We start from the raw sequence: 17,298 nt of genomic DNA on the forward strand, positions 1-17,298 counted from the left end.
TACATGCTGCAACATATATGGGCATCTTCAGGCCTTAAAGGAATAAAGAAATCCTGTATCTCACAATGTTGTTACCAGCTCCATTTCTGTTCTGTTTGGTAAATCTTTTCCAGCTCATCTGATCCACTCCATCTGGCAGCCAAGAACCTGTATGAGCTGGGTATAGTTGTTGCTTCCACTAATGTACTTATATGTTGCTTTCTGTGGGTGTTACTTAAGCAAATTAGAAAATTACTCTAAATGTACAGTTACATTTATTATAGTGGCAGCCAGAGGCACTGCTATAGTTACAAGTTTGTCATCAGCTTTTCAATTAACAACTGTGTTTTTGATGAGTGTGCATTTCAGTTGTTTGTTTTATTCTTTCATTCCACACCAGGCTTTGGTAAAATTATTTCCTTTTCTTTGTCTCCTTAACTACACTTTTTACCCTTTAAATCTTAATTTTTTTACTAATAGGGTATTTTCTGCTGCTTATTCATAGATTTAGCAGTATCTTGTTCAAACTTTGTTCCTTGGAAGACTTTAGAATGTGCTTTGCTTTTCACTCTGAGGGCTCTTGAATTACAAAGTCAAACTTAAGTACAAATCTTTGAAATCTTGTTCCTGCCTAGGCACTGCTGTTGTGAAGTTATGTGTAAGGAACAGATTTCTGCACAATTTGTAGCCCTGGCTTCCTTGGCTGGGAGCAGGACATCCCCAAGGACACGTAATCTTAGAGCTGTTGTATGGCTGTGTTCCTATGCACAGCTCTAGAACAAACACTTTTCCATTTTTATCCCAACAGCTCTTGATTGCAGGTAACTCAAACTCTTCCAGGTTCATCAGTTATTCCCACAGCTGCACCCAGGATGGAGTAACTACACTCAAAAAGACTCTGCAGGGAGTCTTTGTGGCCATGGCACCCTGGCTGTGTTAATTACCAGCAAAACCACCTAAACAAAGGAAGTGATCTTCCTCCACTACTTAGCACTTGTGAGACCTCCTTTGGAGTGCGGGGTCCTATCTTGGGCTCTTCAGTGACAGGAAAGCTACGGAGAAACTGAGGCAAGCCCATCAGAGAGCGGCCCAGGTGGTTGGGATGAGAGGAGAGACTGAGATCTGAGGCTGTTCAGTCCCAGAGAAGATGTAGGGCAGACCCTGCTGCTGGTCTGCAACCACCTGAGCCCAGGAAAACGTAAGAGCAAGTCCTTCTCAGAGGTGCATGACGAGCAGCAACAGGCACAAGTGAGAACATGCTACAAGGAAAGAATCTTACTGTGAGGATGGTAAAAAAGTAAAATAGGTGCTCTGAGCAGCTGGGAAATCTCCTCCCTCAAAGACACTCAAAGTTCACCAGGCCAAGGTTCTGGTCCCTAACCTCACCTGCTTTGAGGAGGAGGTTGAACTCCATGTCCTCCAGAGGTCCCTTTCATCCTCCCTGATTCTTTAGATTCCTGTCAATCCACACTGGAAAACAAACCAGAATTTTAAAGAGCTTGCAATGCTAAAACTAATCCAAACCTCATTTTGTGTTGTGATTGTAATGGAACAAATCTATGGCAGACAAGCAATTTAATAAGACTGGAGAGTATGTTCCATTAACTCTGGTTTAAGTTTCTCATTCTATCCATCTAGCAGATGAGTAGGACTAAATCCCCAACTGATAACAAATTAACATTTGATTCTAGCATATGGCTTTGCTGGTGGGCAGGTAGCAAACTCAGTATTAATACAGAAGCTCTGTGTATACAATGATATTAAAGAAAAATAATGGCTGTCACAGGAATTCTGCACACATATCCAGGACAAAATTAATTCCCCAGAAAAAAATAAGGCAGGAAGCATGAAAGAAACAGATCTGCCCTTCAGGAGTGCCAAGAAATGCATTCAAGAACATATGCTATGGGAGTCGGAGATGTAATTTCAAACAAAGAAAAAAAAGAAGAAAAGTTATGAATTTGGGGGAAGTTACATTTTTTTGTCTGATCTCTTCTTTTGACTAGCCAAAACAAGGCAAGTGTTTTTGTCCAAAGTCCAGGGATACTTCTGTTCTTGGCACCTGAGAAGATTCTGCTAAAATATGCCTCTAATCTGGACATAAACTGCAACTAGAATCAGTTGGAAAAATTTTACCTAAATATTTTTCTGTATTAAAATATCACTTGGATGGAATGAGTTATATTTGGAAATTCACAGAGTCTTTCTGACATTACCAAAGGAAAAAAAAAAAAAAGGAAGCAAAATGTCCGTTTAAAATATTTTGGGGTGAATAAAAATTTTGTTTCTAGGCAAAATTTCTTTTTTTTTTTTCCTAAAGTAAGTGTTGGGGTTTCTTTTCTCTCATAATGTTTAATTTGTAAGAAATGAAAATTATTTTCCTCTATAATCAACCTCTATCCACTTCATCCTATTTGGATTTGGAATGAAACATTTACAAATCAAAATCCTATCAGAAACACACAGGCTCAGATCCAGCCCTGGACTTCTGAGCTTTCTCTTTCAGGCCACATTCAACTTTTGCCTTCTGCCAATTTGGAATGGGGCTTCAAGCCACCACCCGCTCTGTCAGCCTCTGTCTTAATGTGGAATAAAAGATTTCTCCCATCCTTTTCCTTCTTCTCAGCTACATGGCTCTTTATCTCTCCTGCCTTATTTTCCCCTTTCCATTTTGTAATATCCCCTTATATGCAATAAAATGCTGGAGACACATTATCTTACCCTTAATTTAGCAGTTTTAGCAAAAGATATCTTTTTTCTTAGGGAAAACATAGAACTTGCAGAAGTACAATGCTTTAGACTTCTGTCTGCTTGTCACTCTATATCTATCTGAAATTGCCCAGCATGATTGAAAAGCCATTTACTATATAAAGACCTCAAAGGTAATTATGTTCCCTTGAATTTCCTGAAAGTGTCTAAGGTAAATAATTCCCAATCTGAAGGACGGGTTTCAAAGGAATGAGGCAACTTGGAACCCACAGCAGATCTACGAGACAAGATCCAAGAAGTCAGGTAGCAGTGGCTCTGCTCCCAGAACAACTCATCACACAAAAAATCGGCCCTAAATTTCCTCCATCGATATAATTTCTTATCATTTGAGATTAGTTTACTATCAACAAGCTCAGGTTATCATATTTAACTTATATATAGCCAGATGTGTTATCATCTTACAGACTACTTCACTTCATCCATGGATCCATGGAGTTTTTGTCAGTTTACAGCAAAGCTTCCTCAGAAAGTTTCTTAGCCTTCATTTGCTCAGGGTAAGAATATGACAGCAGTTCTGATAATATAATATGTATAGGAACATATATTTTTCTTAGGTAGGAACATCTTTGTTTATTCCTTTCATTACTGCAGATTACTAATTAAGAAAATCAACCGGACATCTAATTTTTGCATGTTTATGCAGCAATTACAGAATTATTGCAGCAATTTTTAGCTTCCAAACTCCAGCAGGTTCTTTTTATGGAGAACATAATTTTTACAAAATAACTTGAAGTGCTGGGGAACCATTACTTGGACTACAGGCTGCATAATGCAGCCTGCTGAGCAACACTGTCTGTTTGCTATTTCTCTGCAGCTGAGCTTGTTCAAAGTAGAATTCTGTGTGCTTAAGGGTTTATCCTGTTCTATTCGTAACCAAGTAAACCAGATCAACACTGCAAATAATCCAAAAGCAAACTTATAATGCCCATACTCCAGGCTCCTCTTGTACCAAGTGAGGCATCTTTATCAACTTTGGACCTCCTCTGAAAATTGCAGTTGTTATCAGCTCCCAACTTTGCCGAGCTAAATGCAAACCTGAACAGGCAGACGTGTTTTGCTTCTTTCCTGGTATTTTGTACAGAGCAAAATTTTTAGTATTCGTTAAAAGAAGTGACAATCATGTAAGTGCCCACTTAGTGCTTCTTCCCTCTCATTTCAACCTTTTAGAATACAGCAGTGAGTGATACAGTAGAAAGACTGCATAACTGTCTCAGATTGCTTTTCAGCATCTTTTTGACAGTTCTCTGTTTAAACACTGGTGCTGATGTCTGGGAAATTCACATTAACATACTTTTTGTATGGTGTGTAATCTGGAATAATACTGCAAATGAACACTCACTCTGAAGTCATCTGTAACCTTCCAGTTCTATCCATTTTTGCATTGAAAAAGTCAGTAATTATACCAAACACTAAAAGAGCAAACACATAAAACACTGCTCACGTTGATAAAACAGGATTCCTTAAAAATAGACAAAGGCAAATCAAACTAAAAAAAACACCTGATTATAATCCAACTTAGGCTCTTTGATATATTGTGCTTTATACCCACCCACACACATATAATTGGTCAAAATTACTTCTAAAAGAAAAGTGGCTTCCTTTTAGCCCGGTTTATTTAATTACCCTGCAATTATGCAGAACCAGCCCAATGCATAACTAGGCCATTAGACTAGCTGCACTGAATCAAGACAAAAGGTCACGTGGATCTGCACCTTCTGTTCACCTGTGGTCTGTAAGAGATGTCTAAAAAATTGCATAACTGCAATGTCAGCCTGGACTGAACCTTTCTTTGATGTGTCTCAGCTTATGGCACTTGATGGCTTGAAAGCCACCAACTATGTAAGTCACAGTCCATTTTCATAAGTTTGTTTGGGGTTTTCTTTGCTTCCTGGGATACTTATAGTCTTAAATTTTCTGAGGAGATATAATTCCTACCACATCTTTTCTGCCCCCTGAAATATTCTAGTTTTGGTCACAACTTGTATCTGGGGACCATGAAAAGGAAGGAGCTGGGAAAACTGAGTTAAAAAGTAACAATTAAAAAACGCTTTACACTTCCTACATGGATCTCTGTGCACACTGATACAGATTCCTATTCAGATCTTCAGATCCCACAGAGGTGCTTTCAGCATCTCCCACTTGTCACCTTCTGGAAGGGAAAACTACAAAGATCCATGTGTCATGTCAGAGTACGAGGTGCACAGCACTAATAACCATGTTTAATGTTTGTGTACAGTGCTGCACAATAGGTGTTCAAAGTGTTGTGCTGAGAATAATTAATCCTCCAACACATTCATGTGGTAGGTGGATCTAGCATAATTTTCACAATTTCACCAGGGGGAACAATAAAGAGGCTGTCAAATCTGAAGATGACTAACTAGAATTTGGTTGCCTGTCTTCCTCAGGCTGTTCCAAATATCTCTGCCAGAGGCAATGACAGTTCACAATTCACATCCCAGATCTTTCCAGTCCTGTGGTTGCTCACTTCTGCACCACATTGCCTTCCTAAAGCTACCCTTGCAGAAGCTCATCATTTTGGAAGGAGGAAATGAAGGAACAATGCTTTAGCACCCATCACTTCTACAGCTTCTCACCACTGGCACAGGAAGTGTACATGGAAAATAGTTGCTTTGGATCATCTTACAAATATAGGGATGCAACTTAAATATTCCTCACAGTTTAATATTCTGAAGTTCCTAGGACATCCTAACTCCCCAGAACTGGAGAAATACTGGGAGAGTGTGTTGCAGTGCAATTTTCTGTGTCTGAGCCTTGGATGAATAAATGCATCAAGCCACCATACATTTAAGAACAGCAGTAAAAAACGACACTTGTTTTTAGTATGCCCAGTCTTTTAAAACTGACATCTGTTCTAAATCCCGACACAGCTCAATGTTTTTCACTGCATTTCCAAAGCCATTCTTTTGTAAATAGATAATTAATGCTTAAATACTTCTTTCAAGGGGTTTCTACATTAACATAAAAATAGTGTAATTATTGATGGTCAAAATGGCATGACTACAATATATAAATTCTAATTCCTTTTACTGCTCTGAAGCTGATTTTTTTCATCTTCAACATGATTTTAATATGGTTTAAAGGTAAGTATTACTGAACTAAAAAATATACCTGTTAAGAGAGGAAAAAAAAAATTACTATCATTTTGCAAAGCTAAGCCTAGTGACCACAAGTTTTTCTGAAGATCTTTTTTTAAGAACTTTAAAAAGTAGAGATAATTTTTATTAAAAAATTTCTGATTCTGTCTACAGAATGTAATACTACAAGTTTAGATCAAATACAATCTAATTCTAGAAACAGGTAATGTTCTACTAATGCTAGTTATTACTACAACATTTACTAGCTGGTAGACATCTTCAGTCTAAAATATTTTTTAGTCTGAAATAAAAATCTTATCCTTTGTGCTGAGTTTGCCTAGGTCAACTTTTGAAGTGCATGTCAAATAATGTAATCCCCTTTTTTGTTTGTGTTTGTGTGTGTACAACATGCATGCAATAATATTTTCAGGAAAATACTCTGAAGAACTAATTATTGTTTTCCATTACAACTCCAAGCCACTTTCTATATTTTATTTCCAATTTACCTTGAACTTGAATCTCAAATAGAAAGTCTGTCTTAGAAAATGGAAAATCTCAAGCAAACATACTGAAACAATATATATTACACAATGTGTTAGTTTAAGAAATCTTCCCAATCCATGCACAGAAGAGAATTCTCAGAGAAAAGATGGAAGTATGTGTTGCAGCTTATACCACAGATCAGCTATTTAGTTAAATTTCCAGGAAAGTAACCCACAAGCTCAAAGTGGCAGCGGGTCCTGGAGCATGCACAATTTGGAAATGATATTACAGGCTTGAGCAAAGGGAATTACATGAGCAACTGAGCCAAGCAGGCAATTTCCAGTGCCAACAATATGGGAGATAAAAAATAGAGATGGTTTTTGAGTCAGTATTTGATGAGTGTACTAAGGCAGGACATACATCTTTGTCCTACAACACATTTGATTGATATGCAGGTAGGGAAGAAGGGAATAAATAACAAGACCCAAAATAATGAAAAAGCAGATATACTGTTGTCTGTTTGAAGTGTTATCATTAAAATCTCCTGAACGTGATGGAAAATTAGCACACATTTGAAGTTATACCATGCATTCTTATAAATCATCAGAAAGTTTCCCTGGATTCTTGGCCTTCTGTTCATTCCTACCATAAAACATACCTTGTACTTCATCTTCTCCTGATTCTCCAAAACTGAATTTTTAAATTTGGAAGAAAAATACAGTAAAAGAATAAACTAGATGAAAAAACGAAAAATTTGAGATATGATAACAGGAGAAGGGTCAGTTCAGAAAAAAAAACAAGGGAGGGCAATGAGCAGGTTGGCACTTTTCATATGTTTTGTAAGCTGACTATTCATCCCCTATTCACTTAATTTTTTTAAGTTACCCTGAAAAACATCAGCAAAATAGAAATATCACTTGAAAAATATTTAATGATATTTAATGACAGGGTAATAAGAGGACAAATGAAACTGAACATAAATTTATTCAGAATAATTCAAGAATTTGGAAAAAAATACACTAACTACAGATTCAGTGATGGGTTCAGAACTAGGTATTACCATTCAGGAAAGACTTCATGGAATTGTATTAGGAAATTTTATGACAATGCCATCTCATTGTTCTGTTAAAAACAGAATAATCCACAAGACCAGAAAGGAAAAGAGAACTAGGAAATTTCATTGTGCCAGGGAATAAATCTGTAGTATTCTCAGAACATGTGCAGTTCTGGTCTCACTCTTTTTATAAGGATGTGGAACAAAGAGGTACAAAGAGTGACACAGATGATCAAAGGCATTTAAGGACTTCTGAACAATCTTCAGCCTGAAAAATATCTTAAGGGCAGATATGGAAAGAGCCTAAAAATTCTTAAGCAGAATAAAGAATGATAAATTTTTCACTTGCCTCGTCCAGTATTAGGAAATACCAAATGAAACTAGTAGGTGACAGGTTCAGAATAAGCACAGTTTATCTCACCATCCCTGTCATATTCTGGAACTCTGCTGCAAAACTGTGTCTCTGCCCAAACTTTGCACAGACCCAAAAGGAAATTTAAAAACTCAGAGAAGAAAAATATATATATTAAATTAAAAGTAATGCTGGACTGCCTACCAGAGAAGGCTGAGAAAATAAGCACATCCAATGATCACCAACATTTTATCTCTTTCACAGAATTAGACATCAAACCAGCCCTAGTGAAACCTCAGCTCTCTCCCTGAGAAAGGGCTTAGAGAAAAAGACACACGACAGTGCAATTAATCACCAGAAAGAACAAATTGAAATGAACTAGGAGGCTTTAGGAGTCAGAAGTATAAAACTTGGTGACTGAAGGGCTGCCAAAACAGAGCACCTGGGTACCAGCCCCAGCCAGGGACAATACTGGGATCATAAGCACCATTACTCAAGCTGGTAGCGACCTTACTGGGAACCAGGGACAGTCAGAAAAAGAGAACAGATTTTAGGGAATGACTCATCCAGCCAATGTGCCTCTATTAGCACAACACTTGAGCACGTGCTTGATAGAACCATAAGGCCCATGGAAGTTAATGATGGTAATGTAAAATAAATTTTCCATCAGACAGGCACAGGAGTTTTGTGTAAAGCACAAAGATAAAATCTGAACTTGCTGAAGGGCAAGTTCATCTAGAAAGATGAAACAGAGAGACCAGAGTGGCACAGACCCAAGAGGGTATGGCAGAACTGAAAACTGAAAGGTGGGAATCAATGCTGCACACAGAGCAAAAGCAGGAGGAGGGTTTGTGTCTCGTGCTTGAGGGGAAGCTGAGATCAAGGGAAAGTGAACCAAACCTAGTGTTTATTGTAAGGCAAAAACAAAGTTGTAATCTAAGGACAGCAGGAGACACAGATTAGACAAAAAAGTGGGAAAATGAGCCCTGTATGTGAAGGAATAAACAGGGAAATCTGGCAGCAGCAAGGAAGAATGTCAGTGGAGGAAAAGTCGGTGCCAGAGTCTGTCAGTTACTTTCTCAAGAAACCAGTAAATTATTAAGGAAGAAGGAGAAGGCTGGATTGGCTGTGGAGCTGCAAAATTATGGAAGGTATTGGAATCAGCTGTCTAGAAAAATCAAAGCTGTTGGAGACTAACACCTTCACAAAAAACTGAACAACCAGAAAAACCTTCTGAAATTCCTTCTCAATAGGGATGCTTTTAACCATTCTGCTATTTACTGCAAATTTTATGAACACTCAATATATTCAAGAGTTGATAAACTGGTTGTTTAAAACAACCAAAAAAAACTTTATTAAAAATTTAAGTTAAATATTTTAAATTGCCAAGAAACTAAACAAAAACCTTTTAACTTGCTAACTTCCTGTATTTCAAATCTTTTGCTCTTGCAAAGATATAACTCCAGCCACCAAACCACCTTTTCTCAAGAGCACACTACCATGAAATTGGAAGCATGCCTGAAAAGTCAGAAAATTAAGCCCTTTTTTTTTTGAATAAAAATGATGAAGAGAACATCACAGAAATGCCTTGGGAAATCTCCCTATCATTCTGAGAGGATTTCAGCTTACAGACATCTTCAGAACACCATACAGCTGTGACCAGCAGGGAGGCAGATGGAGAACTGTAGACAAAAACTGTGCAGCAAGCAATGTGCCCAGCCCCATCCTTGCTCACCAGCAATATCCCAAAGCACTTCTCTTCCCACACCAGCAGATAGATAAAATCAAGATTATTTAGAAAGGTTAACCATATGGTTTGAATAATTTGGAAATGCTATTTTCGGCACATTACTATAATACATGGTAGAGACCTACAAAATAGGGTCAAAACTTGCTGTTTTATAACCAACCTGTTCCATTTGGGTGCAGAGACAGAGCTGATGGCTCTATATCAATTATTCCACATGCTGTTCCTACCTTCGTAATCACAGAAAAAAACAATTGTTCCATGTGGGGCATATTATTGGGTTCCTGAGTTCAAATAAATATTTATCAGCCTTGCTAATAATTATTTGCTAGTATATATTTGTTTAAATTGTGAAGTCCAGACTTTCCTTTTTAGATTCCATTTCAGCCTACATGCAGCTGTCTGCTTTGTGCCTTCCTAGTGTGGATTGCTGCAATATACAGAAGAAAAAAAAAAAAAGACAGGAAAAATGCAAAAATATCAACTACAAGGAAGAAAGTCAACACAAAAACTTGAACTCTGTTACCCTGAAAATGGGCTCTTTCTCTCTCCAACTCCTTCATTCCCTCTCACCTTTTTTTAATTAATAAAGTCTCAAAATCCAGAAGCCACTTTTATTCTAAATTAAGGTATCTGCAATGCTGCAAGAACAGTGCTGATGAGGGTTTTTGTCTGGATACAGTGCATGCTTTCCAAATTTTTTTTTTTTTAGCATATACAAAACATTGCAGAAGCACAGGTAAATCATCACTCTCTTGCCCAGTGGAACAGAATTTCAGTTAGCAATGCCAAAAGTTGCCTGCAGAAGGCATCTACATCTGGTCTGCTACATCCAAGGCAGCAACCACAGGCACACAGGGTTTGCTTTGTTCAGAATTCATCTCTGTGGCGCAGCTGAGCCTCAGATATAAAAAAAACCCCAAACCTATGAGCCCTCTGGGGTTAAACTGAAAAATGTTTTCAGTCACAACAACTTTTTAGGGGAGGCAGCAAAGCTGTAACAATGTATGCAAGAGGTTTTATGTAAATCATTAAAGGCCTCCTGACTTCAATTGTTGCTAACACCAAGAAGTTGCTTAATGTACACTTGAGAGTGTGAAGGCAGAACAGATGAATAGTCTCACAAATCCTATTTGCTCAGTTGGAAAAATGCAAAAATGTTTGTCAAATCTAAGGAAAAAAAATCTGATTCCTGCTCACTACCATTCAAATTTAAAAGTTAAATTAATATTCATGATTTCTGAGTGTGTGACAGTTTTTAACTGGGAGGCAGAAGGGGCAGATACAACCAGTAAACAAATTTACTGTCAAATCCACACAGAATTCAATACCTACCTAGCCACTCATTGAATTTTTTTACTTCACTTGGAAGTCCCAGCTCAGTAAAATCACCAGCATGTATTAGCACATCTCCATATGGCATTTGGATGGGATCAGTTCTTGAGTGAGTATCAGAAATACAGACAAATCGTGTATATCCTGGAGGCTTCGGAGCGTCATGGGGCACTGGATCAACCCTGTAGGAAATGCATCATAACAAGGTTATAAAGTATTTGTTTACTCCTTAGTGTCTGCTTTGCAATTCTGACACTACTTTTCTACCTTTACAAAAGTACACAGACTTCTAAATCTGCCTGATGGAAGGATTCGTTAAAACAAACCTAACATTAATGGGAGGTGTAAAAATTCTTGACGTTCACATCACAACATTTGCAGTATTTGTTGGGTAGATAGATTAATTTAAAGAGATTAAGGAAAAGAGATTGGACTCTGGCAGTAACTCTGACACAAATACTTACAAATAAATCAAAGGTATTGCCATTTTCAAAGGGAAAGTACTATCCCATTTCATTGTTTAAATATGATTACACTGTACACAGGGAAAATATTTATTTTAGATACATAAATACATTTAGATGCTTTTTTCCCCCTAATTATAACTTCTTTTCTTCAAGTTACTCAATTTTAGCAAATTTAATTAACACATTTTCGAGATATGGTTCAGTGTGTTAATGCAAAGCAACATAAAAACTCTCCTACCAGCTGTAAATGTATGCTAAAGCCTGACTATTTTCAGGACAAAGTGATGACTTTCTGGGCTTAATTACACTAAAAGAAAGCAGATGCTGTGAGGGGTGAGGCTGCATTGTTCAGAACCCAATCTCTAAATTCAAAACTGAAGAAACTAAAAGATCTGACCCAGTTTGATGAGACTCACTTATATTTTACAAGAGGAAATCAGGGAACACCTGTCTGCCATGGAAGGAATACTTGTTTTCAAATCAATCTTTTTAACCTCAATCCATATTTTGTTTGAATACATAGAAGCAAATCTATCTATATGCAGCTATACTGTATCTGCTACTCCAGTTAGGGAATTATGGTGGAAAAAATTCAAAAAGCAAGAGAATGCAAGAGTTATATTAATGTCACTACAAACCAGAGAGATATACAGAATTGTTACGAACTATTTTAGTTTTACAATGTTTCTTTTAAAAGGGCAAATAAAATTAGTTTTGCTCACTGTTGCAGTATACAGTATGTATTTCTATCCCTTGCTGGTTGTTTTTCAATTTGGGAGCTTACTTTTACATAAACAAACTCAGGGGAAAAAATCATAGAGATCTTTTCTTTTAATAATACTACTTCTGTCTACTAGGTAAATTTTCAAAAAGCATTTTATTGCTTAAAAGGTGTAAGATAATGATCTTTAATCACTCAACCTTTTCTCTGTGTCAATAAATTCTATGAAATTTATAGGCAGATAAACTGAGGTTGTTTTGACAACTTCACAAGATAAGTGATAGGATGAGGAACAAATCTAAAACATTGAAATCTTGTTAAATATATAAAAAGGTCTTAGCATTTTCAACAATGTAGCTACAAAACAGAATATGAACCAATTACTTTGTACCCATCTTTGCCACATAGGAGGAAGAAATATTGGAGCTTTTACAGGAGGAGGAGCCTTTTTGTACAAACACCTTAGGGCTGTCTTTCTGAATTTCCAGGTTTTGAGCAGAAAGTAGCTAAATATGAGCTGAGGGATAAACCCAGTTGTGATCAAATCCTACCTGATGAACTACTTGCCAGGGGCATATGTAAGCAGGGATGTAGTGGGAACTCCAAAATTTGGGAGGCAAAGATTGCAGTGCTTGGACTCCAAGCAGCTGGAAACACCTTGTGTAGGACACGTGGGGAAGGGCAGATGTAGGAAAAGAGTTGAGATGTTAAAAATGCCTCTATTTTGGAGGAGGAGAAAGCTGCAAAGGGCAAGCTCCAGGGGAGGCAGCAGGGGTGCAGAGGAATGTGGGTGGTTAATGGTGGGGCTCAGACTGGGAGGTGAGGATTTGCCCTCAGGTGGGAGCTGGGGGAAGGATGATGCAGTCAGTTCAAAAAATGAACCAGGATGGTAGGATAAAAATGATGAGGGGCTGACCTTGGCTATCACTGTAGCCGTTCAAGCTAAAAGGATTAAACATCAGTCCAGTAAACTGAATTATTGCTCTCCCAGCCCAACACTTCCCAAAGCGAGTTACAGATGGCATTACTGAGCCAGCTTTAAATTATGGATACTGCCTTGGCAAACATAAGGATATGGAACGGTCTAAAACACCACTCTTTGACTTTTCATGGTAGGGTAGCCTTTAAAGCAAGTACAACTTCTCCTTCAGAAATCTTTTAAAGCTCAGCACAGCAGTGAGCCGGGTGTTAGGGAGCAGTGCACGTTTCACAAAAGAAGCTGTGTGGAAAGAACAGCAGACTTACCATGGCAACCCCATGCAGCACATAATGCACATGCTTTGGATGGGGATGGGGAAAGTGTGGACAGCATTTTCCTGGTGGCTGAGGTATGTATAACTTTTAAATTCTCTGCAGTAGGCCAGAGAATTTTCGTGGGAAAAAGGCATCAATACAAAAAACCCACCCAAATAAATGAGATGCAGATTTGTCATGTTGAAGTGATATGCATGCACTGAGACCATATATAGGTAAAAGCATATGTCAAGTTTCACAAACTCATCTAAGTTGTATTACTGGAAATAATTTCTGAAGGCTCAATCCCCATATTCTTGTGTATCGCATTCCCACAGCAGCTGTCACACCAACACCCAATGCACAGCTTGCAGCATGAGCAGAGGAATACAGATCTGCTGATTATTTTTGTGCAAATGCTTTTGTTTTTCTTTAGATCAGTAGGGAAACTTGCAGAGAAACTGAAAATTGAAGTTGGAACATCTCACAGCAAAAACACTTCTAGAGGTTAGTTTATACACTAGATTTCAGTACTTCAGGAAGGAGTGAGACAGGCACTTTCCAGAAATGATTGATGGACTTGAAAACACTGGCAGAATTTACCATCCTCCTTGTCAGAGGCAACCCAGTCATCTCACAAGCATAGGGATGCCAGACTACGACAGATCTAGAAAGGGCTGTCAGCATGTTCTGGGAGCTAAAATATCAAATAAGAAATTGAAACCCGCACAGAGGACCAAGGAAGAGCCGCAAGACTGAATTCAGAAGAAAAGGAGCATACCACCCTCCTCCCCCACACCCCCACTCCCGTGGTTAAAGTAGTTTACTGAGAGTTCAGATGTTAACAGGTCTGTGTGAAATCTTCCTGATTGCCTGCAACATCACTAATGGAGGTATTTTGAGCCATGCACAAAGCCTTCACCTCTCTGAAGTTAAGGACAAAACTTGCATGCATAGAAGCAGGGCTAGGATTTCACCCACAACAATCATGTGACTAAAAGGTGCCTTTATCACCTTTTTTATGTCTACTTTTCCCTTCTTTGTTACTATTCTGTTCACTGGTAGGAAGAAAAAGCAATCCTGCTGGTATTCAGAAACATTATTTACTATTTCTGTACAAAGAGAAAGTGTAGGTCAGATTTCGGTACATGTTCCAATTGATTAGGCCTGTTTTTCTATTTGCACAAGCTTCTTCAATAGTATTAATCATTCATGAGAGATTGCTAAACTCTTCTGAGGAACTATTTTCTAAGGATATCTTATTTTCAACTCCTTGCTTGGATGCTGGGTTTCGATCATGTAGCTGACTGCCTAAGCCTCCAGTACCACGATTTCTTACTGGTTAGAAGTTTAGGCAGGATATTGTTGAGACCCAAGTGAATACTAATAAATAACTTATTTTTAGCCCAGTAAAGAATATTTAGCTTTTAAGCAGGAAACAGATTTCTGAGTGCCCAGGAGCTGTCTGAATATTCACAAAGAATAGCTAAGCCTCAACAAATCAGGCAACCTGCATTTGGCATTTTCATTTGTAAAGTATTTCAGAACCCACATTTGTTTGTTTGCACTTTTTATACCATTCTCTATAAACAAAAGATGTTTCCCAGTGCTAACACTCAACTCATTTTTCTGTTTGCATTTCAGTAGGATCTAAAAAACCCCAACACAGACCATAATATACTGCCCCCAAAAACCAAGTGTTTGCTCACCATCTTGATATATGTTAATCATCAGATTTTTTTATATAATCTAATTTATGCCAAAAAAGCATTCACTAAATAGACACACAGCATTCAACCTGTCTCAAGTGCTGAGTTTTTTAACTGCAGAAATCATGACCTACGTTTTTAAGTTATCAAATCATATTAAATATGAAAAATGTAAATTAGGTGACTATTTGTTCAGCCTTCCTAAAGGAAAAGGTTTCTCTTTAAAAAATGAAAACCATCTATCTGATCTAAAGATAAGGCTGCGTCTCTCTTTAATATACACAATAAAATGGTGCAGACATTTTCATTCTCTATAAAAATATTTTACAGTATAATTTTATACTTAATTTATTTGTAATAGCTTTACTCTTCCTTCTGGTTTTAAACTTTATGGCGGGTTTCATTTTGTAATTATAATTCTCCACTTTATGTTACAAGTAAATCATATAGAGCATTTAACTTTTACTCACGTTGTCATTATATAAGAAGTCAAAAACAAATACATTATTTTAATTACTCTTTAAGCACTTGGCACTTTTGGAAAGTAAGTTTTCGGATGGGTGCCCACAGTATTTTATGTATTTATATGATTTTTCCCTTGTATGCAGCTGTAATATAACTCACCAAACAGAATGTCTGCTGTACAGATCCAGGCTTGGTATTTTCAGCAGCCATGTACATCAATATGCAAGTGCACAAAGCAAACAAATGTTAGTTATTAAGATTGCAGAAAGTATCATCCTTGTAGCATCCCGTGTTTTATTGCCACCACTTGTTCTTTATTTCTCTTTTCAATACCTAAGTACTACATGTTACACTTACACCAGTGAGGGAATCTTTCTCCCATCTTTTAATAAAGTACTTTTCAAATGGACTGATTTCTTGTCATTTTAGTAAGTATTGTTAGAAAGGCAGAAAAACAGCATTCCTTGAATTCTTTGTGACTGGTCAGTCGAATACCACATCAACAGGGCAATAACCATTCCAAAGGCTGTGCCGGAGCAATAACAACACTATAATACTTACATTTGCACATGTGGGGGCTGGAAGCGTCCCTGGTTAATGTTGTAGAACGTGAACGCCTGTGTGGGGTTGGAGCTGTACTCATCCACCTCGATGATGAGCCGGCTGTGCTGGTGCCTCCTGGCTGCCATGATGTGGGACTGGGCAAAGGCCATGTCTGCGCGCGGGGCCGGCGCCCTCAGGCCACCATCTCTGCTATCTCCCTGTTGCGGGGGCCACCACCATGACAGCCCCCAGCTCGGCCAGCACGCTCCCCTTCCAAACACCTGCGGCACAGGGAAGACACGCAGCGTAACTGTCGGGCACTTCCTCTGCTCACAGTTTGCTAAATGTAACGTGAGGGGAAGGTGGAGGGATGAGGACAGACTGCTCAAAGTACACAAACTTTTCTAGCTCCGCAACGTGGTGAACACGCTTTAATTAGAGGTGGGAAGCACAGAGTGAAAGTAAACTTGCTACGGAACATAGCTCAAGTATTTCAGACTTTCAATCCAAACCAAAAAGATAAGACCATCATTCAGAAAGCCACATCAAATCACACTGGTTTTCCAAAACAATTGTTTATTTTTCATAGAACTGATGAAGTTTTATTCCCCATCCTCCCTCAGAAAACCCCCACCAAACTTGAAATGGAATATGTGACTATGCACAACTCAAATGCAAGTAAATTGAACAAGAACTAGTTTAACTAAATTTTCCCAAACTCTATGACATTACAGAGAAGCATTGCAAGGGTCTGTTTTTTACATCAACAGAAGAGTGAATGGCTTTCTGTGCACTTGATCCTGGTTTTATATCATCACTGAAGGAACTCCTTGAGGAGCACACAACTCCTTGAGTGAAGGACATATTTACGAAGGGCTCCCCTTTTCAAACAATTTTCAGTCAGTACTAGCCCAGCATTCTGGATTCACAGGAAAACAGTGATTCCAAAGCTAACCCACAGTTAAATGTTACTAAATATTTTTAAAAATGTAAAATTCAGACAGGTTTTATGTTTGGGAAGAAATTTTTCCCCGAAGGTTATGCAAGTCTAGAACAGCAGTACTGAAAATGGGTATGGGAAGAGCAACTTGAAACCAACTAGAATGCAAAGAGTATCCCCTAGAAACAGAAGAAAGTCATTTAAATGTGAATTTTACTCCTATTTCCCAGTTGTAATAAAAAATGGATTATAAGTTACAAAGGTGGGTATTTTACAGTATAACTTTGCATCCTTTTAAAAAGTTGTCTGACTTAAATATTGACTTTCCTGCAAGCAGGGTTTTTTTTTCTTCTAGGGAATGCAAGCAATCTGACTCAAAGGCGTATTTCATGAGAATCCACACTAG

At 38.0% G+C, this 17,298-nt stretch overlaps 1 protein-coding gene across 3 annotated transcripts in view; it reads right to left on the reverse strand.

Moving 5' to 3' along the window:
• Positions 1-17,298, reverse strand: part of MPPED1 (metallophosphoesterase domain containing 1) — a 62,057-nt gene that overhangs the window by 32,833 nt on the left and 11,926 nt on the right. For 2 of the 3 annotated variants that reach the window (XM_038154965.1, XM_038154964.1), the window contains exons 2-4: positions 15,971-16,233; positions 15,569-15,598; positions 10,815-10,996 (exon numbers count right to left, since the gene is read on the reverse strand). In XM_038154965.1, the coding sequence (XP_038010893.1) occupies positions 10,815-10,996; positions 15,569-15,598; positions 15,971-16,122 (364 nt within the window). In that variant the 5' untranslated portion in view covers positions 16,123-16,233. The remainder of the gene's footprint in view (positions 1-10,814; positions 10,997-15,568; positions 15,599-15,970; positions 16,234-17,298) is intronic. The other variant, XM_038154966.1, reaches the window with a different exon arrangement.

Source organism: Motacilla alba, chromosome 1A (genome assembly GCF_015832195.1).
Source record: "Motacilla alba alba isolate MOTALB_02 chromosome 1A, Motacilla_alba_V1.0_pri, whole genome shotgun sequence".
Classification (NCBI taxonomy): domain Eukaryota; kingdom Metazoa; phylum Chordata; class Aves; order Passeriformes; family Motacillidae; genus Motacilla; species Motacilla alba.